This window comes from Delphinapterus leucas, chromosome 4, assembly GCF_059928025.1.
Source record: "Delphinapterus leucas isolate spDelLeu-1000000601 "Yukka" chromosome 4, BTC_Dleu_Yukka2, whole genome shotgun sequence".
Taxonomy (NCBI): Eukaryota; Metazoa; Chordata; class Mammalia; order Artiodactyla; family Monodontidae; genus Delphinapterus; species Delphinapterus leucas.
This window is the reverse complement of record NC_143132.1, coordinates 146,981,117-147,002,951: the sequence shown is the minus strand read 5'-3', so window position 1 is coordinate 147,002,951 and position 21,835 is coordinate 146,981,117. Positions and strand designations below refer to the sequence as shown.

Genomic DNA, 21,835 nt, shown 5'->3' with positions numbered 1-21,835 from the left:
GCCCAGCCGCTCCGCGGTATGTGGGATCTTCCCAGACCGGGGCACGAACCCGTGTCCCCTGCATCGGCAGGCGGACTCTCAACCACTGCGCCACCAGGGAAGCCCAGTAGTTATTACTTTTTGCTTTGATACCAAAACAAGATCCAAACCTCAATGGAAAGGAAGGAAGAAAGGAAGAGAGAGGAAAATAAAAGAGGGGAGGTAGGAGCCAGGGAGGGGGATCACAGGAAGGTGAAGGTCTAGTCTGAGTCTTGCTTTTTAAATTGTGCACTCCAACCGACAACTCAAATAGGTTTTACTTCCCTCTACGTTGAGAAGTCAAGCCAGATGAAATAAGAATTCTGCTTGGTGGCCAACAGACAGAGTCAATGCCCTCTGGGTCTTTTCCTTTCCAAAGTGGAGAATGACTGCTATATTTAGAACAGATAACCAACAAGGACCTACTGTAGAGCACAGGGAACTCTGCTCAATATTCTCTAATAACCGAAATGGGAAAAGAATTTGAAGAAGAATAGATACAGGCATATGTATAATTGAATCACTCTGCTGTACACCTGAAACTAACACAACATTGTTAATCAAAAATGCTCCAATATAAATTAAAAATTAAAAAAAAGAATGAATTTAAAGTCATCAAATGACCAACTTACAGGCAGTAGAAAGTTATGTGAAGAATTCTTAAAGGATATAATCTTGTCTTAAGTGAAAATTCGCCCATGTTCTGATGACACTGCTCTTATACTTTCTTCAGTCATTTATGTGTGGCTTTTCATTAATCCATCATTTTTATTAATGGACTATTATAAATTCTTCTTTACTGCATTTTCCTGACATGATTTCTCAGTCTCTGTGGGTCACACTCTCCACTCCAGTGCGTGTGGAATTCACATGGGCAGCTGAGCCCTGGAGGCATCAAACTCAAAGCTCGCAGCTGGAGCCGGAAGCCTGGCCGTGGTGGGCTCCCTCACCCCCAGGTCAGGTCTGGTTCCCCTGGCTCTAGGGCTGGCACCAGCCCACCCTCTGCCCCTACTTCCACCCATAACATGCTGTCTTATGCTACACTCAAACATGTACCATAGAAAGGCGACATGAGGAAGGATGAAAAAAAGCAACGAAGTATGTGTAAAGGGCTGGGGTGAGGGAATAAACAATTTTTCACATTCTGCTTCCATTTACATACAGTCAGCCCTGGGAAGTTGCCTATGCTAAGAGAACAGACATGAATTCCTAGGTATGTACACTGAAGAATATGTATATATATATATATATATATATATATATATATATATATATGTATATATATATATATGTATACACACACACACACACACGTGTATATATATATATATATATATATATATATATATATATATATATGCAACAAAACACATTGCTAGAAACGGATGAATACTTCATACTGACCTTGGGGGGTTTAAACGGATAGTCTGGTGAAAAGGTAATGTCAAGAAAGAACACCCCTCCTTCATAGACAGATCCTGGGGGTCCCAATATAGTTGACCTCCATTCATAAATGTTGTCTCCTTTGGGTCCAGCACTGAAATAAGACATACAAATAAAATGTGCTTAGAGATCATATAAAGCTTGGAATTTAAAAAATATCTATTTACGGTAACAATAAATTGAGCCATTCCATAAAAACACACCGAAGTTAATAGATTAATTCTACATAAGGAGTCACTTGTCAACATCATCAGTATTCTATAAATGGAATATGTTGGTATTACTAAATAAAACAGAACCAAGAAGATTCTGTTTTGCCATTCATAACCCTAAACTTATGAAACTAAAGATTCCAAGGACCGTAGACCAGAGGCAGGAGCACAAATGTTTGATAAAGCATAAAATTATTTCTGAGATCCTGAAAAGGGTGATATAGTGTCAAAAAGATAAATTTTCAAAGCTACAAGGGACACTAGAGAAAAAAAAATACTCTAATCCTTTGTTAACTAAGAACACAAAAGAGGTTCATGGAGATCAGTAGATGTTCATCATTGATAAGACTCAGCTCAAGTATCACTCCCATCTGAATCTTCTTTTCTCTCTCTACCCAAAGATTCCTGGCCAACGTCCACACCCTCCAACTAGTGTGGTCTATAGAAGATAAGATGCATCCTTTTGTCTTATACCTGTGTTGTGTAACTGTTTGCTTTTCCCATCCCTCCCTGGAAGCTCTCTGAGGAACAGATTTTGCCTTGTCCTCAGTGCCTAGTAAGTAAATGTTTATTGGATGATGATGCTGGGTTAACAGTGAAGCAAGGGAAGCCACATGGCTACTAGCAGCAAACCTACGTCCCCCAGTTGCAGAGAAACTCACTGAGGAAAATAAGGCCCACACAAGTCAACTTAACTGTGTTAATTCTCCCAGGGTAACAGAAGGCAAAGTGAGATTATAGTTTAGCTCCAGTGTTCCTCTTGCCCCATCAAGCTAATATGTACATCTAACAGCCAGAAACTCCCCTCACACCCTGTAGCAAAGTGGGAAACCCTGTTAAAGTGCTTGAGAAGATTTTATTGCCAACAAAGATTTCTCTTCTTTCTTATTTTGAAATTAGTTCATATCCACAGAAAAATTCATTGTTGAGCCGTATATCAAAAAAGCATGCATCTTATCTGTGACAAAGGAGGAAAAATATACAATAGGGAAAAGACAGCCTCTTCAATAAATGGTGCTGGGAAAACTGGACAGCTACATGCAAAACAATCAAACTGGACTACTTTCTCACACCATATACATGATTAAACTCACAGTGGATTAAAGACTTAAATGTAAGATCTAAACCCATAAAAATCCTAGAAGAAAACAAAGGCAGTACACTCTTTGACATCTAAGATTGACATCTTAGCAATATTTTTTTGTATATGTCTCCTCAGGCTAGGGAAACAAAAGCAAAAATGAACAAATGGGACTACATCGAACTAAAAAGCCTTTGCACAGTGAAGGAAACTATCATCAAAATGAAAAGGCAGCCTACTGAATGGGAGAAGATATTTGTAAATGATACACTCAATAAGGGGTTAATACCCAAGGTATACAAAGAACCCATACAACTCAACATCAGAAAACATACAACCTATTAAAAAATGGGCAGTGGACCTGAATAGACATTTCTCCAAAGAAGACATACAGATGGCCAACAAGCACATGAGAAGACGCTCAACATCACTAATCATGAAATGCAAATCAAAACCACAATGAGATATCACCTCACACCTGTCAGAATGGCTATCATCAAAAAGGCAACAATTAACAAGTGTTGACAAGGATGTGAACAAAAGGGGAAGCCTTGTGTGCTGTTGCTGAGAATGTAAATTGGTATAGCCACTATGGAAAACAGTATGGCGATTCCTCAAAAAAGTAAAAACAGAACTACCATACAATCCAGTAATTCCACTTCTGGGTATTTATCTGAAGAAATTAAAACAGTAATTTGAAAAGTAACTGAAAAGATATATGCATCCCAGTGTTCACTGCAGCATTAGTTACACTAGCCAAAATACAAAAAAAGCAACCTAAGTGCCATCGATAGATGAATGGATGAAGAAGATGTGGTACATATATACACACACAATGGAATATTACTGAGCCATAAAAAGTATGACATCTTGCCATTTGGGACAACATGGATGGACCTTGAGGGTATTATGCTAAGTGAAATAAGTCAGACAGAGAAAGATAAATACCACATCATTTCACTTACATGTGGAATCTAAAAAACAAAACAAAAGAATACATGTAAGAAAACAGAACAGACTCAGGTACAGAGAACAAACGGGTGGCTGCCAGAGGGGAGGAGAGGTTGGCAGATGAGAGAAACAGGTGACGGAGATTAAGAGGTACAAACTTGCAGTCACAAAATAAATGAGTCACAGGTATGAAGTATACAGTCAATAATTATGGAACATTTTTGTATGGTGACACCAAAAAACCCCCCCAAAAACCCAAAATCCAAAAAAGCATTCATCTTAACCAAGTTCGGATTATTCTGGGAATGCAAGGATAGTTTAATAATAGAAAATTATTATTGTAATTTACCTTATAACACATTAAAGTAGAAGAAAATGATAATCTCTAAGAGGTGCAGAAAAAGCACTCCATAGGTGCTTTTTTATTAAAAATGATAGCTATTTAAGATAAAAACTCCTAGCAAAATTAGAATAGTAAGAAACATCTTTAACCTGATAAAAAGCATATACCAAAAACCTCATAGCAACTATATATTCAATGGTAAAATATTAAAGCACACCCTTTAAAAACTGAGGAACATGACAAGGATGCCCACTATATCCATTTCTAATCATTACTGTATTAGAGCTCATGTTCATCAAGGTATGAAAGGACACAGGAAAAAACCCAAAAGATTTATGGATTGGGATGGAAGAAATAAAGCTGTTGGCATTTGCAGTATTTATGTACACAGAAAAAACCTCCCCAAATCGATACACAATTTATTAAATTTAATAAAAGTTTAGCAAAGTAGCTGGATGTAAGATCAACAGGCAAAATCAACTGCATTCAACACACCAGCAAAATTAGAAAATGTATTTTAGGGCTTCCCTGGTGGCGCAGTGGTTGAGAGTCTGCCTGCTGATGCAGGGGACACGGGTTCGTGCCCCGGTCCAGGAGGATCCCACATGCCGCGGAGCGCCTGGGCCCGTGAGCCATGGCTGCTGAGCCTGCGCGACCGGAGTCTGTGCTCCGCAACAGGAGAGGACACAGCAGTGAGAGGCCCGCGTACAAAAAAAAAAAAAAAAAATTATTTTAAGATACCTTTTATAAATAGTATTAAAAATATAAGAAACTTATGAATAAATTTCATAAAAATATGTAAGATTTTTATGGAGAAAATTATAAAACATATTGAAATACACTCAAGAAAATTAAATATCAATAGATGAAGACACCACGTTTATTGGTAGGAAGACCCAGGATCCTGGGTATGTCAATTTCTCCCTGATCCAATGCAATTCTAATCCACAGTCCAACAGTTTTTTAAAAAACGAAACTTGACACGTTGATTCTAGAATGTGTTTGGGAGCTCCAAGAAGCTCCTGAAACTTTTCTACACACATATGAAAATCTGATATATGTCAGAACTGATGGGGCTAAGAAAACAGTTCTGTCTTTGGGCAACAGAGAAATTTGATTTCTACCTCAATAAATATGTAAGACTCTGTTGCAGATGGATTAAACACTTAAGTGCAAAGATCAAAAGTTTTGGAGTTTGACTAAAGAGGGTGACAAGGCAAGCCATAAACTGAGAAAAGATATTTGGATCATATAAAACTGACAAAATTCTAGTGTCCATAATATACAAATTCCTATCAATCAATAAGGAAAAGACTAACGATCCATTAGAAGGGAAAAAGGAGGAAACACGAATGGCCATCATCATATGAAAAATGCTCAATCTCATTAAAATAAGAGAAAGGAAACAAAATTACAATTTAATATTATTTCACAAAATATATAGGCAAAAATAAATGCCTGACAAAACCTAGTGTTGATGAAGATGTGGAAAAACAAGAACTATCCATTGTTGATAAGAGTGCCAATCACTCTGAATGAGGACATGGACTTCCCTAGTTCAGTTGGATATAGACAGTTCTATATTACAACACAGGAATTTCACTCCTAGGTACACACCCCAGAAAAACTTTTACCCATGCACCAGAAGACATGTACAAGAATGTTCATGGATGCACTATTTGTAATAGCAACATTAGAAACAACACAGATGTTCACTGACAGAAAAATGGATACATTCACCCAAAGGAATACTACACAGCAGTGAAAATATATAGAGTAACATTGATTAATCTTAGAAATAGCATATTGGATAAAAAAGCAAGTCTAAAAGGAATATATACGGTATGACACTATTTCTACAAAGTTTAAAAGCAAACAAGAAAATAAATTATGGAGGGACATATACAAAAAGTTCCAGAGAGGAGTCTCCTGGGTAGAATCAGAGGGTGGAGAAGTAGCACACAGGAGCTTCAATGGTTCTGGGGATGTTCTACTTCTCAGGATGTGTGGTGGATTCAGGAGTTATTTGTTTTATTACTAGGTTTCATAACTTACTTAGGATATCTTAGATATCTTCTTAGATCTGTATCACATTTTCATATTAAGATAAACTATGCCAACAGCAAGTTGTAGCACAGGTACACTGTGATCCTACTATAGAAACTAGAAACATATTAATAAAACAACATTTTATATCATTTATGGATACAAATCTATGTCAATGTCTTTCAGGAAATGAACTGGAAAAATACACCCAAATTCAAGATGGTAGCTGTGCAAGGAACAGGGGAGAATTGGAGGGGGTGAGGGGAGGAAATCTGAACATAGAGAATGAAGGAGAGTTCAATTTTATTTCTACAGTTTGATTTCTCTTATTTAAAATTAGATGTAGTAAAATAAAATAAAAGAAAATCACAGCCAAGTTTATGGCCAAGTACTGAAACATGGTGCAAGGGACTGGGGTGCAGCCTCCCTGCCCCATCTGACCACTGATCTCCCTCTCCTGAAGCGGACAGTGAGGCAGACAGAATATTCAGGCCAGATGACAGCAAAACCTTGCCAACAACAGCCCTTGTTGCCAGACAAGCTCACTCATTTAGATGAATAATACACATGGTTACGCCCGGAGCTATAATTAGACGCAATACACATAGATAAGTTTATTAGAAGGAAGGGCTTAAAAGTAAATTATAGGTTTGTACTTACAACATTACTTCAAGGTAGATGAAATTTAGTTTAAAAAATACACACAGGCGAGCGTACAGCTATGAAACAGTGTGCAGAGACACATTTCCCAAATCTGAAGATATAATTCGTGAGTCACGAATTTCCAAGAATGGTCACCACAGTTAGCTATATAATGTCGGCTAATTAAGGAGTCACCAATAGTGCCACCAAAGAAGGACATCAAAAGCACAGGGCAGGAGATACTTCACAAACTGGACCGTGTCTGCAGATAACGTATATTCCATTTGTGCCCATTCCAAGTTTTATCTGGCTCTCAGTCAGAACTCCAAATTTTATTGCTTCTTTTAAGTCAGTAAGCCGTCCATGTACTTATTAACAGTGGATTAAATAACTCAGTTAACAGTATCACTCTGAGTTGGTTCATACTGCCAAAATGTGTCTTTTTGAGAAATTACTAGTAGTGACAGCCTATCTGAAAAACAGATGGGTGCTTTATTTTTACTTTTTAATTAAAAAAATTTTACTGGAGTACAGTTGATTTACAATGTTGTGTTTTTTTTTTTAACATCTTTATTGGAGTATAATAACACAATGGTGTGTTAGTTTCTGCTGTATAACAAAGTGAATCAGCTGTACGTATACATATATCCCCATATCCCCTCCCTCTTGAGTCTCCCTCCCACTCTCCCTATCCTACCCCTCTTGGTGGACACAAAGCACCGAGCTGATCTCCCTGTGCTATGTGCATGCTTCCCACTAGCTACCTATTTTACATATTGTAGTGTATATACATCCATGCCACTCTCTCACTTCATCCAGGCTTACCCCACCCCCTCCCCGTGTCCTCAAGTCCATTCTCTACATCTGTGTCTTTATTCCTGTCCTGCCTCTAGGTTCTTCAGAACCACTTTTTTTTTTTTTTAAGATTCCATATATATGTGTTAGCATACAGTATTTGTTTTTCTGTTTCTGACTTACTTCACTCTGTATGACATACTCTAGGTCCATCCACCTCACTAAAATAACTCAATTTTGTTTCTTTTTATGGCTAAGTAATATTTCATTGTATATATGTATCACATCTTCTTTATCCATTCATCTGTCGATGGACACTTAGGTTGCTTCCATGTCCTGGCTATTGTAAATAGAGCTGCAATGAACATTGTGGTACATGACTCTTTTTGAATTACGGCTTTCTCAGGGTATATGCCCAGTAGTGGGATTGCTGGGTCATATGGTAGTTTTTTAATGAACCTCCATACTGTTCTCCACAGTGGCTGTATCAATTTACATTCCCACCAACAGTGCAAGAGGGTTCCCTTTTCTCCACACCTTCTCCAGCATTTCTTGTTTGTAGATTTTTTGATGATGACCATTCTGACTGGTGTGAGGTGATACCTTATCGTAGTTTTGATTTGCATTCCTCTAATGATTAGTGATGTCGATCGAACATCCTTTCATATGTTTGTTGGCAATCTGTATACCATCTTTGGAGAAATGTCTATTTAGGTCTTCTGCCCATTTCTGGATTGGGTTGTTTGTTTTTTTGATATTGAGCTGCTTGTATAATTTGGAGATTAATCCCTTGTCAGTTGCTTCATTTGCAAATAATTTCTCCCATTCTGAGGGCTGTCTTTTCGTCTTGTTTATGGTTTCCTTTGCTGTGCAAAAGCTTTTAAGTTTCATTAGGTCCCATTTGTTTATTTTCGTTTTTATTTCCGTTTCTCTAGGAGGTGGATCAAAAAGGATCTTGCTGTGATTTATGTCATAGAGTATTCTGCCTATGTTTTCCCCCAAGAGTTTTAAGGTGTCCAGCATTACATTTAGGTCTTTAATCCATTTTGAGTTTATTTTTGTGTGTGGTGTTAAGGAGGGCTCTAATTTCATGCTTTTACATGTAGCTGTCCAGTTTTCCCAGGACCACTTATTGAAGAGGTTGTCTTTCGCCATTGTATATTCTTGCCCCCTTAGCAAAAATAAGGTGACCATGCGTGCGTGGGTTTATCTCTGGGCTTTCTATCCTGTTCCATTGATCTACATTTCTGTTTTTGTGCCAGTACTATACTGTCTTGATTACTGTAGCTTTGTAGCATAGTCTGAAGTCTGGGAGACTGATTCCTCCAGCTCCGTTTTTCTTTCTCAACATTGCTTTGGCTATTTGGGGTCTGTTGTGTTTCCATACAAATTGTGAAATTTTTTGTTCTAGTTCTGTGAAAAATGCCATTGGTAGTTTGATAGGGATTGCATTGAATCATTGTAGATCGCTTTGGGTAGTATAGTCATTTTCACAAGGTTGATTCTTCCAATCCAAGAACATGGTATATCTCTCCATCTATTTGTATCATCTTTAATTCTTTCATCAGTGTATTATAGTTTTCTGCATACAGGTCTTTTGCCTCCTTAGGTAGGTTTATTCCTAGGTACTTTATTCTTTTTCTTGCAATGGTAAATGGGAGTGTTTTCTTGATTTCACTTTCTGATTTTTCATCATTAGTGTATAGGAATGCCAGAGATTTCTGTGCATTAATTTTGTATCCTGCTACTTTACCAAATTCACTGATTAGCTCTAGTAGTTTTCTGGTAGCATCTTTAGGATTCTCTATGTATAGTATCATGTCATCTGCAAACAGTGACAGCTTTACTTCTTTTCTGATTTGGATACCTTTTATTTCTTTTGCTTCTCTGATTGCTGTGGCTAAAACCTCCAAAACTATGTTGAATAATAGTGGTGAGAGTGGACATCCTTGTCTTGTTCCTGATCTTAGAGGAAATGATTTCAGTTTTTCACCATTGAGAACAATGTTGGCTGTGGGTTTGTCATATATGGCCTTTATTATGTTGAGGTAAGCTCCCTCTATGCCTACTTTCTGCAGGGTTTTTATCATAAATGGGTGTTGAATTTTGTCGAAGCTTTTTCTGCATCTATTGAGATGATCATATGGTTTTTCTCTTTCAATTTGTTAATACGGTGTATCACATTGATTGATTTGCGTATATTGAAGAATCCTAGTATTTCTGGGATAAACCCCACTTGATCATGGTGTATGATCCTTTTAATGTGCTGCTGGATTCTGTTTGCTAGTATTTTGTTGAGGATTTTTGTATCTATGTTCATCAGTGATATTGGCCTGTAGTAATCTTTTTTTGTGACATCTTCATCTGGTTTTGGTATCAGGGCCTCGTAGAATGAGTTTGGGAGTGTTCCTCCCTCTGCTATATTTTGGAAGAGTTTAAGAAGGATAGGTGTTAGCTCTTCTGTAAATGTTTGATAGAATTTGCTTGTGAAGCCATCTGGTCCTGGGCTTTTGTTTGTTGGAAGATGTTTAATCACAGTTTCAATTTCAGTGCTTGTGATTGGTCTGTTTATATTTTCTATTTCTTCCTGGCTCAGTCTCAGAAGGTTGTGCTTTTCTAAGATTTGTCCATTTCTTCCAGGTTGTCCATTTTATTGGCATAGAGTTGCCTTTAGTAATCTCTCATGATCCTTTGTATTTCTGCAGTGTCAGTTGTTACTTCTCCTTTTTCATTTCTAATTCTATTGATTTGAGTCTTCTCCCTTTTTTTCTTGATGACTCTGCCTAAGGGTTTATCAATTTTATCTTCTCAAAGAACCAGCTTTTAGTTTTATTGATCTTTGCTATCGTGTCCTTCATTTCTTTTTCACTTATTTCTGATCTGATCTTTATGATTTCTTTCCTTTGGCTAACTTTGGGTTTTTTTTTTGTTCTTCTTTCTCTAATTGCTTTAGGTGTAAGGTTAGATTGTTTATTTGAGATTTTTCTTGTTTCTTGAGGCAGGATTTTATTGCTATAAACTTCCCTCTTAGAACTGCTTTTGCTGCATCCCACAGGTTTTGGGTAGTCGTGTTTTCATTGTCATTTGTTTCTAGGTATTTTTTGATTTCCTCTTTGATTCCTTCAGTGATCTCTTGGTTATTTAGTAATGTATTGTTTAGCCTCCACGTGTTTGTAGTTTTTACGGATTTTTTCCTGTAATTGATACCTAGTCTCATAGCGTTGTGGTCAAAAAGGATAGTTGATACGATTTCAATTTTCTTAAATTTACCAAGGCTTGATTTGTGACCCAAGATATGATCTATCCCGGAGAATATTCCATGAGCACTTGAGAAGAAAGTGTATTCTGTTGTTTTGGGATGGAATGTCCTATAAATATCAATTAAGTCCATCTTGTTTAATGTATCATTTAAAGCTTGTGTTTCCTTATTTATTTTCATTTTGGATGATCTGTCCATTGCCGAAGGAGGGTGTTAAAGTCCCCTAGTATTATTGTGTTACTGTTGATTTCCCCTTTTATGGCTGTTAGCATTTGCCTTATGTATTGAGGTGTTCCTATGCTGGGTGCATAAATATTTACAATTGTTATATCTTTTTCCTGGATTGATCCCTTGATCATTATGTAGTGTTCTCTTTGTCTCTTGCAATAATCTTTATTTTAAAGTCTATTTTGTCTGATATGAGAATTGCTACTCTAGCTATCTTTTGATTTGCATTAGCATGGAATATCTTTTTCCATCCCCTCACTTTCAGTCTGTATGTCTCCCTAAGTCTGAAGTGGGTCTCCTGTAGACAGCATATATACGAGTCTTGTTTTTGTATCCATTCAGCCAGTGTGTGTCTTTTGGTTGGAGCATTTCAACCATTTACATTGAAGGTAATCATCGACATGTTTGTTCCTATTACCATTTTCTTAATTGTTTTGGGTTTGTCTTTGTAGGTCTTTTTCTTCTCTTGTGTTTCCTGCCTAGAGAAGTTCCTTTAGCATTTGTTGTAGAGCTGGTTTGGTGGTGCTGAATTCTCTTCGCTTTTGCTTGTCTGTAAAGGTTTTAATTTCTCCGTCGAATCTGAATGAGATCCTTACTGGGTAGAGTAATCTTGGTTGCAGGTTTTTCCCCTTCATCCCTTTAAATATGTCCTGCCACTCCCTTCTGGCCTGCAGAGTTTCTGCTGAAAGATCAGCTGTTAACCTTAAGGGGATTCCCTTGTATGTCATTTGTTGCTTTTCCCTTGCTGCTTTTAATATATTTTCTTTATATTTAATTTTTGATAGTTTAATTAATATGTGTCTTGGCATGGTTCTGTTCGGATTTATTCTGTATGGGACTCTCTGTGCTTCCTGAAAGTGACTGAGTATTTCCTTTCCCATATTAGTGAAGTTTTCAACTATTATCTCTTCAAATATTTTCTCAGTCCCTTTCTTTTTCTCTTCTTCTTCTGGGACCCCTATAATTCGAATGTTGGTGCATTTAATGTTGTCCCAGAGGTCTCTGAGACTGTCCTCAATTCTTTTCATTCTTTTTTCTTTATTCTGCTCTGTGGTAGTTATTTCCACTATTTTATCTTCCAGGTCAGTTATCTGTTCTTCTGCTTCAGTTATTCTGCTGTTGATTCCTTCTAGAGAATTTTAAATTTGTCGTGTTGTTCATCATTGTTTGTTTGCTCTTTAGTTCTTCTAGGTCCTTGTTAAACACTTCTTGTAATTTCTCCATTCTATTTCTAAGATTTTGGATCATCTTTACTATCATTACTCTGAATTCTTTTTCAGGTAGACTGCCTATTTCCTCTTCATTTGTTTGGTCTGGTGGGTTTTTACCTTGCTCCTTCATCTGCTGTGTGTTTCTCTGTCTTCTCATTTTGCTTAACTTACTGTGTTTGGGGTCTCCTTTTCGCAGGCTGCAGGTTCATAGTTCCCATTGTTTTTGGTGTCTGCTCCCCGTGGCTCAGGTTGGTTCAGTGGGTTGTGTAGGCTTCCTGGTGGAGGGGACTGGTGCCTGTGTTCTGGTGGATGAGGCTGGACCTTGTCTTTCTGGTGGGCAGGACCGTGTCCCATGGTGTGCTTTGGGGTGTCTGTGAACTGTTATGATTTTAGGCAGCCTCTCTGCTAATCGGTGGGGTTGTGTTCCTGTCTTGCTGGTTGATTGGAATGGGGCGTCCAGACCTGAAGCTTTTTGGTCATTGAGTGGAGCTGGGTCTTAGCATTGAGACAGAGATCTCCGGGAGAGTTCTCACTGATTGATATCATGTGAGGCCGGCAGGTCTCTGGTGGACCAATGTCCTGAACTCGGCTCTCCCACCTCAGAGTCTCAGGCCTGACACCCGGCCGGAACATCAAGACCCTGCCAGTCGCACGGCTCAGAAAAAAATGGAGGGAAAAAGAAAGAAAGAAAGAAAAAAATATATATAGTTATTAAAATAAAAAATATCATTAAAATAAAAGAATTTAAAAAGTAATAAAAAGAGCAACCAAACCAATAAACAAATCCACCAATGATAACAAGTGTTAAAAACTATCCTAAAAAAACAAAAACGGATAGACAGAACCCTAAGACAAACGGTAAAAGCAAACCTATACAGATAAAATCACACAAAGAAGCATACACATACACACTCAACAAAGAGAAAAAGGAAAAAATATATATTTAAAAAAAAAAAGAGAGCAACCAAATCAATAAACAAATCTACCAATGACAATAAGCTCTAAACTAAAATAAACATAAGACCAGAAACAAATTACATGCAGAGGACAAACCCCAAGTCTACAGTTGCTCCCGAAGTCCACAGCTTCAATTTGGGATGATTCGTTGTCTATTCAGGTATTCCACAGATGCAGGGTACACCAAGTTGATTGTGGAGATGTAACCCGTTGCTCCTGAGGCTGCTGGGAGAGATTTCCCTTTCTCTTCTTTGTTCGCACAGCTCCCGGGGTTCAGCTGTGGATTTGGCCCCGCCTCTGCCTGCAGGTCGCTGGAGGGCGTCTATTCTTCGCTCAGACAGGACGGGGTTAAAGGAGCAGCTGAATTGGGGCTCTGGCTCACTCAAGCCGGGGGGAGGGAGGGGTACGGAATGCGGGGCGAGCGTAAGGGGCAGAGGCCAGCGTGACGCTGCATCAGCCTGAGGCGCGCCATGCGTTCTCCCGGGGAAGTTGTCCCTGGATCACGGGACCCTCGTAGTGGCGGGCTGCACAGGCTCCCGGGATGGGAAGTGTGGATAGTGACTTGTGCTCACACACAGGCTTCTTGGTGGCGGCAGCAGCAGCCTTAGAGACTCATGCCCGTCTCTGGGGTCCGCGCTGATAGCCGTGGCTCGCGCCCGTCTCTGGAGCTCATTTAGGCGGTGCTCTGAATCCCCTCTCCTTGCGCACCCCAGAACAATGGTCTCTTGCCTCTCCGGCAGCTCCAGACTTTTTCCCGGACTCCCTCCCGGCTAGCTGTGGTGCACTAGCCCCCTTCAGGCTGTGTTCACGCCACCAACCCCAGTCCTCTCCCTGGGGTCTGACCTCCAAAGCCCGAGCCTCAGCTCCCAGCCCCCGCCCGCCCCGGCGGGTGAGCAGACAAGCCTCTCGGGCTGGTGAGTGCTGGTCGGCACTGATCCTCTGTGCGGGAATCTCTTCACTTCGCCCTCCGCACCCCTGTGGCTGCGCTCTCCTCCGCGGCTCCAAAGTTTCCCCCTGCCCAGCCCCAGTCTCCACCAGTGAAGGGGCTTCCTGGTGTGTGGAAACTTTTCCTCCTTCACAGCTCCCTCCCAGACGGTCAGGTCCCATCCCTATTCTTTTGTCTCTGTTTTTCCTTTTTTCTTTTGCCCTACCCAGGTACGTGGGGAGTTTATTGCCTTTTTGGGAAGTCTGAGGTCTTCTGCCAGCGTTCATTAGGTGTTCTGTAGGAGTTGTTCCACGTGTAGATGTATTTCTGGTGTATTTGTGGGGAGGAAGGTGATCTCCATGTCTTATTCTCTGCCATCTTGAAGGTCCCCCCAGAATATTTTTTTAATATGTCAGAATTATTTGGGTCTAGGGACTTTCCTGGTGGTGCAGTGGTCGAGAATCTGTCCGCCTGCCAATGCAGGGGACACGGGTTCGATCCCTGGTCCGGGAAGATCCAACATGCCGCGGAGCGACTAAGCCTGTGCGTCACAACTACTGAGCCTGTGTTCTAGAACCCGCGAGCCACAACTACTGAGCCCGTGTGTCACAACTACTGAAGCCCGTGCACCTAGAGCCCATGCTCCGCTACAAGAGAAGCTACCTCAATGAGAAGCCTGCGCACCACAACGAAGAGTAGCCCACACTCGCTTCAACTAGAGAAAGCCTGTGTGCAGCAACAAAGACCCGACGCAGCCCAAAATAAATAATAAATAAATAAATTTATTAAAAAAAAGAATTATTTACATCTATACAAAAACGGAAGAATGGGCTTTTATACACTCTGACTGGCCCAAAAAAGTGAGAAGCAGATGCTGCAGATTGTTTTACCCTTTAAACTATCCCTTCTTTCTTAAATTGGTCAAACAGAGGTTGGTGCCAGAGGACACTTGCAGTACAGTGGGGAAGCCCGTGGATAGGCTCTGAGCCAGATTTGCCTGTCTGACTCCCAGCCCTCCCGCTGAGCACCTGTATGACCCTGGGTAAATAAGTCATCTCTCTATGTTTTAGTTTTCTCATCTGCAAAATGGGGCCATTACAGCACCGACCCGGAGGACCAACTGTGAAATTTTAGTGGAACTGCACTCACGGAGCTTGGGAAATGGGTCTATAACAGTCCAAATGGTAAGCCTCCAAATGTTAGCTGCTACTGGTGTCGCAGTTATGCCTGTGGGTGGCACAAAAGTTCACCAACACACTCAAGAGCTTACTGCCTGGTGGTTTTCTAACAAAGGTTTCAAGACACCAGGACTAGAAAGCAGGCTACCAAGACCTGTGCACAAATAAGGGCAATCATCTTTCTCTTCATCATCACCCTGCCATCTAATCTTATGATGTGTATTTAGGGCGAAACTTTGGAAACCATTAGAATTCATAGCTGCCGCTCCCAGGAAACCAAATTTTGCATTAAATGGAATGTTTATTTACAATCAGGACTTTTAGGTATGAAGTTATTATATTTAGCAATGTTTTCCCACTTGCGGTATTCTTAATGTTCAGTACCCTTAATTTTCTTTAATTTTCAGATTTTCTTTTTAAAAATTTATTATTGAAGTATAGTTGATATACAATGTTGTATTATTTTCTGCTGTACAGCAAAGTGATTGAGTTATACATATATATACATTCTGTTTCGTATTCTTTTCCATTATGGTTTATCACAGCATACTGAATGTAGTTCCCTGTGCTGTACAGTAGGACCTTGTTTATCCATTCTCTGTATAACAGTTTGCATCTGCTAATCCCAAACTCCCAATCCTTCCCAACCATCCCCCCAGCTCCGGCAACCACAAGTCTCTTCTCTATGTCTGTGAGTCTGTTTCTGTTTTGTAGAAAAGTTCATTTGTGTCATATTTTAGATCCCACATGTAAGTGATATCATATGGTGTTTGTTTTTCTCTGACTTACTTTGCTTAGTATGACAATCTCTAGGTCCATCCATGTTGCTACAAATGGCACTGCTTCACTCTTTTTTATGGCTGAGTAATATTCCATTGTATATATGTACCACTTCTTCTTTATCCATTCATCTGTCGATGGACGTTTAGGTGGCTTCCATGTCTTGGCTACTGTAAATAGTGCTGCTGTGAACATAGGGGTGCATGTAACTTTTTGAATTAGAGTTTTGTCCGGGTATATGCCCAGGAGTGGGATTGCTGGATCATATGGCAACTCCATTTTCAGTTCTCTGAGGAACCTCCATACAGTTTTCCATAGTGGCTGCACCAATCAGATTTTTGTGTGTGTGTGTGGGGGCACGGCACCGCTCAGCTTGCGGGATCTCGGTTCCCGACCAGGGATTGAACCCAGGCCACTGAAATGAAAGCGCCGAATCCTAACCACTAGATCACCAGGGAACTCCCAGACTTTATTTTTTGAAGAAGAAAAATAAACACAGTTAAGAGTTAAACTGCAAATAAAAGACAAATCTATTAAAATGCAAATATCACTTCACAAATTACTAATTGGTTGAAGGGCCAAAGCTGCTGCTTGGAGAAATCCTTTAGAGAATCAGTGTTCTAAACTGTTTGGCTTTAAATGCCATTCTCTACAGTGGAAGAGCCCTTATGTATATGTGAAATGTTACACATTTACAATAAAACTGATGAAAAGGAAGGACTAAGTGCTCACTGTATTTAAGATCGTAAGATGCTTTAAATATATCTGAATACTTTGAATGTGCTTCGCCACAGTTGTGACTCTAAGACGGAGAGTTTTCGGCTCTGCCTGCTGCCTTTTCGTTAATGCTGACTCCAAGCCAGGTAAAGAGGAAGGATGCCTGGGCTCCCCAGGACAAGGAATCTGCCTCTGGAGAGATTCTCTGATGTGCCAGTACTCATCTGAAATCGACGGGACAGGGTAGCAAGGAGAAGACGGTAGCAAGGGGAAGACGGTACAAGGGGACCTCTCAGGAGCTCTGGCAACCTCTGCTTATACATCAGACTCCACGGAGCTGAATTCACCCCTTCCCACTGGGAGGCACATCATTCACACACAAATGATATATTGCACCCATGTCCAAAGTCCCTTTGCGAGTAAACAGCTGCAGGCATTTTGAGCTTCTGGGGTTACGACATAATAAATAACGTGTGTTTCTCTAGTGTCAGACTGGAAGGAAAGGGTAGTTTCTAGTTCCCATGTGTTGAAAGAAAATATAAAGGCAAGGTGCAGAGCAGCTGCAGATAAAGACAGTAGGAAAGGCAGCTAAAGAGGGGAAAAGCCACACAACTGTCTGAATGAAATGAGGAAAAACATGTGGGCGTGGGGAGGTTTAAGGGGGAAAATGTTTTCAGCGCTCTCAAGGTCATACGCGGACCTATTTGTTGCTTGCTTTTTGTCTTCATTTTACTAAAATTCTCCGTAGCTCTGCCCCCCGCCCCGATTCCTGAAAAGCTCTCTTCCCCAGGTATCTAAGGGCCTCCTCTGACAGGGCACCTCTCCGACGCCTCTGTCCTCTTCAATGACACCTCTTCAGCGTCTGCCTTGCTGGGGGCTCTACCCTCGGCCACCTTGTTTTCTCACCTTCCACCTCGGGATCTCATCATCCACCTTCGACAATCAACCTACCAAACACTGATGGAATCTCTAACCTGGTTGGAAACCTGACCGTCGACGGGGACCATGCTGCCTCCTTCTCCTTTAAGTTCCCCAAAACTTGCTGAATCGTACTCCATAGTACCTTCCTAACCCGTCTACTGGCTGCATCCTCTGTCACTTTCATGATGGCACCGGCATCCTCTGTGGTCTCCCTGCTTCCAGTTCTGCTTTCCTCCCATCCTTCCACTGAAGTGCAGAGAGAGCAATCTCCAGGAAATTTTTTAAATGGGATCTTGTTTCCCTGTTTCCTCTGACTTCTTAATACCTTCAAGATCAAGCCCCGATTCCTCTGGAGCACACAAAGTTTTCCAGAAAGATCTGGCTCCAGCTTGCATCTCTGGCCTCATCCTTTGCAGCCCCCTCTCCCTCCGTCCTCCAATCATACTGGAATCACCTGTAGAACCTCCACAGGGACTGGGTTCTTTCTGGGCTTTTGGATAAGATGCTCTGCAGGTCTGACCATTCTACTTGTCCTTGAGGTCTTAACTTAGCTGCCTTCTCCTCCAGGACATCTTCCTTACCCCCAAAGGCAGGGCGGTAACATTCTATGCAAACATGACATTATAAAAACAGTTACGAATGGGGTCTTTAATACCGGGGAAAGAAGAAATGTTAAGGAACAACATTTTCTGGATCACAGGAAAGAAGGACTCACTCTGATGGTGAAAGGGCTTGTTAAGAAAACAAGCCAGGTCTGCAGCTCTCGAGAGGACAAATAGAGAATGGCGCCTCACAAACTCCTGGGGGTCCCTATGTTTGTATTCAGTGATTTTTTCTAAAGAACCAGGACCACTGAAGTCCACCATAACATCACAGGAAGTTAGGATATGACAGTGCTGAGTATGGAATAACTGAATCACTTTGCTGTACACCTGAAACTAACACAACATTGTGAATCAACTATATACTCCAATACAGAGGAAAAAATTTAAAAACAGAATCAGGCAAAAGGGTGAAATCCTAAAAGAAAGGACAATTAAAAAAAAAAAAAAAAAGACAAGATCCCTTGTGTACACTAAGCTCCAAGCAGAATTGGACTGTTACTATTTCCTCCAAGTACCGTTTCATACAGCTTCTTTCCAGCTCACAAGGATATGGTGCTTATCGAGGTAGTCCAAGAAAAATAATTATTTTACGCTTTTTGTGAATGAGTGCTTTAATAAATGGGAAGGACCTTTGTCCTCAATCACCCTTTTCAGATTTGAGATGCAAAGATGAAAAAAAAATTCATTTGACTATAGTTATCTTTTATCAAATCTTAAAAGTCATTACTTTCACCTACTTTGGATGCTTTGTTAACAGTGTCAATGACTGGGCTGAGAGGAAGAAACAGGAGGAAAATAAAATTCTAAACACAAAATAAGTACTGCTTAAGAATCATAGCACTTCCTTTGCCCAGGGCAGGCAGTAGCTGAAAAGACAGTATGCTAAGTCATAAACTAACCTTCTAGAAGTTACCGAGGAAGGCGGTCTCTTTCAGTTATATTCATGACAGCTTAGACATCCTTGCTTCTTTCTACGTTACATAATACAGGAGTGTGTGTGTATGTGTTTAATTTTCCCAATAGGTGATATATTGCACTGAGTGAACAACTTTGCAACAGACATAATTTTAAGAGCCATAACTATGAAATAGCGAGGAGGGAAAAGCAGAGAAACTGGGAAGCAGGAAGACCTCAGGGAAAAAATGGTATATTCTCCCTTTCCCTTCTAAGCTACATTTCCGTAAGACGCATTCACTTGTAAGCACAAAGATAAGTCACAGAGTCAAAAGGAACCACATCCTATTTTATATATGTGGGTTGTCAGAAATAAGGTTATAATCATAAAGACTTTGGAAACCATCTAGTTCAACTTTTTCATCACCCAGAAGCAAGCATTAGAACTGGACTGCAATTCCACTGAGTTAGACCGTTAGGCATAACATCAATCAGCGTTACTTAAAATACTGAATTATAGAATTTTTAATCCTTTAGTGAGCTGAAAGGCCTCCAGCAATAAGGTGATGGAGTTATTCTCAGTCTTTAAAAAATCTTTTTCAGGGCTTCCCTGGTGGCGCAGCGGTTGAGAGTCTACCTGCTAATGCAGGGGACACGGGTTCGAGCCCTGGTCTGGGAGGATCCCACATGCCGCGGAGCAACTAGGCCCGTGAGCCACAACTACTGAGCCTGCGTGTCCGAAGCCTGTGCTCCGCAACAAGAGAGGCCGCGACAGTGAGAGGCCCGCGCATCGCCATGAAGAGTGGCCCCCGCTTGCCACAACTAGAGAAAGCCCTTGCACAGAGACGAAGACCCAACACAGAAAAAAAAAAGTAAAAAAACAAAAAAAACTTTTTCAATGCACCTTCGCCTTGCGGAAAAAACAGCCCACTTCAGCAGTGACGCTCAGCATGTATATGGGGGGTAGGGCAGGGGAGGGATTAATTTGAAAAAATGAAAAAGCTCTTTTCCCGCTAGGAATCCCTTCTATTTCAAAGCCTTCATTTCAAAGGCGGTAAGATTAAGGGTCAGAAAAGTGAAGTAAGTGCTTTGCCCAAGACCACACCTGGACACACCTGCGCCCTCTGACCCCAAGAAGAGCTCTTCCTGCGTCACCACTGCTGCTAATCAGACAGCAAGACTCAACTGGAAAAGCCGCGTGGCTACCACAACGATAAACTGCTCTGCTCCAGACGGGAGACCAGATAGCAAGACCAACCCAACATCTGGACTGTCTTCTGCCTTCACAACCTGGGCACGTTTCAGGGTAGCTTCAGAGGTTTGGTGAACAGCCATTTTTATTTCAGCTCCCAAATTCTTTTTTTTTTTTTTTTTTTTAATTTTCAAAGTAGAAATAGCAACTTTCTTCATTTCTTCAGGAAATCTACCATTTCTTGCCACCCCGCTTTTGTTGCTCACCTCCCACCTCAATTCTTGTGCATTTTCTCTAGTTTGTGTGAGAAATGGAAGCTCTCAAGGTCCCCAGGCCTGCAGAATTAGCCCTCTCTTATCTGCACTGTGAGAACAATTTTGGAGCTAGCCCATGTGGCTCGTCATGTGTCTTTATTATTCAAAATCCCCACTCCACCCCCAAGTGTTAGACAGGAAGGCTGTAGAGCTGTAATGCGTCTCCTGATCTTATCTGCAGGTTGAACAAGCCTTTGACAAGCAGACAAGCCCCTGCTGACCCTGCTCAGTTTTCAGGAAGTCAAATCCTTCTCAAAACGTTTCAACTCTCCAAAATGTTACCACGCACTGGGAACAGAATGTAAGATCCCCTGGTATCATTTCAACAGCAGCTCTATGACTTTCTGACATTTATACTATACCAAAGTAAAAATTCTATTCAAATGTTCGGGCCGGGTGGACCTTGAGGACAGCTAACTATTCTTAGGAGAGATAAGATTTATTTGTTTGTTTGTATGCAGAGTTACTATCAAGGCAATTTGGTTTCTCAAGTAGGTTAGATACCTCCAATATACTCGATACACTTCTCACTGGCTGAGAATCTTTGTTTCTTTCATAGGAAAGTGGTAAGCAACAATTTCCTCACAGAGCTGCCTCATTTATTCCAAAAAGGTCAGCTGTGATATCCTACAACCTGCATGGTTTTCTTTGTATCCCTGACGCTGCTCTCTGGCCCCAAGATTCACCATCACCGTTTTCTTCCACCTGGCTGCCTGGAGGCCAAGGTTAGCCCAGAGGAGAGAGAGGAAACAAGTCAAGCAAAAGACTAATGGCAGGGCTTCCCTGGTGGCGCAGTGGTTGAGAGTCCGCCTGCCGATGCAGGGGACGCGGGTTTGTGCCCCGGTCTGGGAGGATCCCACATGCCGCGGAGCGGCTGGGCCCGTGAGCCATGGCCGCTGAGCCTGCGCGTCCGGAGCCCGTGCTCCGCAACGGGAGAGGCCACAGCGGTGAGAGGCCCGCGTACCGCAAAAAACAAACAAACAAAAAAAAGAGGCTAATGGCAAAAGGAAACTGCATGCATGATACTTCATAAATGCTTGTTGAAAAATAACAAACATCTGGGGCAGAAGACTAGTCTATTAGTACAGCATAGTGGTAAAGGAAGTGGGCTTCACACGGAGAG

At 41.0% G+C, this 21,835-nt stretch overlaps 1 protein-coding gene across 6 annotated transcripts in view; it reads right to left on the bottom strand.

The window, feature by feature from the left end:
• UBE2E2 (ubiquitin conjugating enzyme E2 E2) overlaps window positions 1-21,835 on the bottom strand; it is a 349,817-nt gene that overhangs the window by 78,355 nt on the left and 249,627 nt on the right. For all 6 annotated transcript variants that reach the window (XR_016393147.1, XR_016393146.1, XM_089911202.1 and 3 more), the window contains one exon: window positions 1,423-1,555. Coding sequence is in view for 4 of the 6 variants with exons in the window: in XM_089911202.1 (XP_089767328.1) it covers window positions 1,423-1,555 (133 nt within the window). In the remaining 2 variants the exon portion in view is untranslated. The remainder of the gene's footprint in view (window positions 1-1,422; window positions 1,556-21,835) is intronic.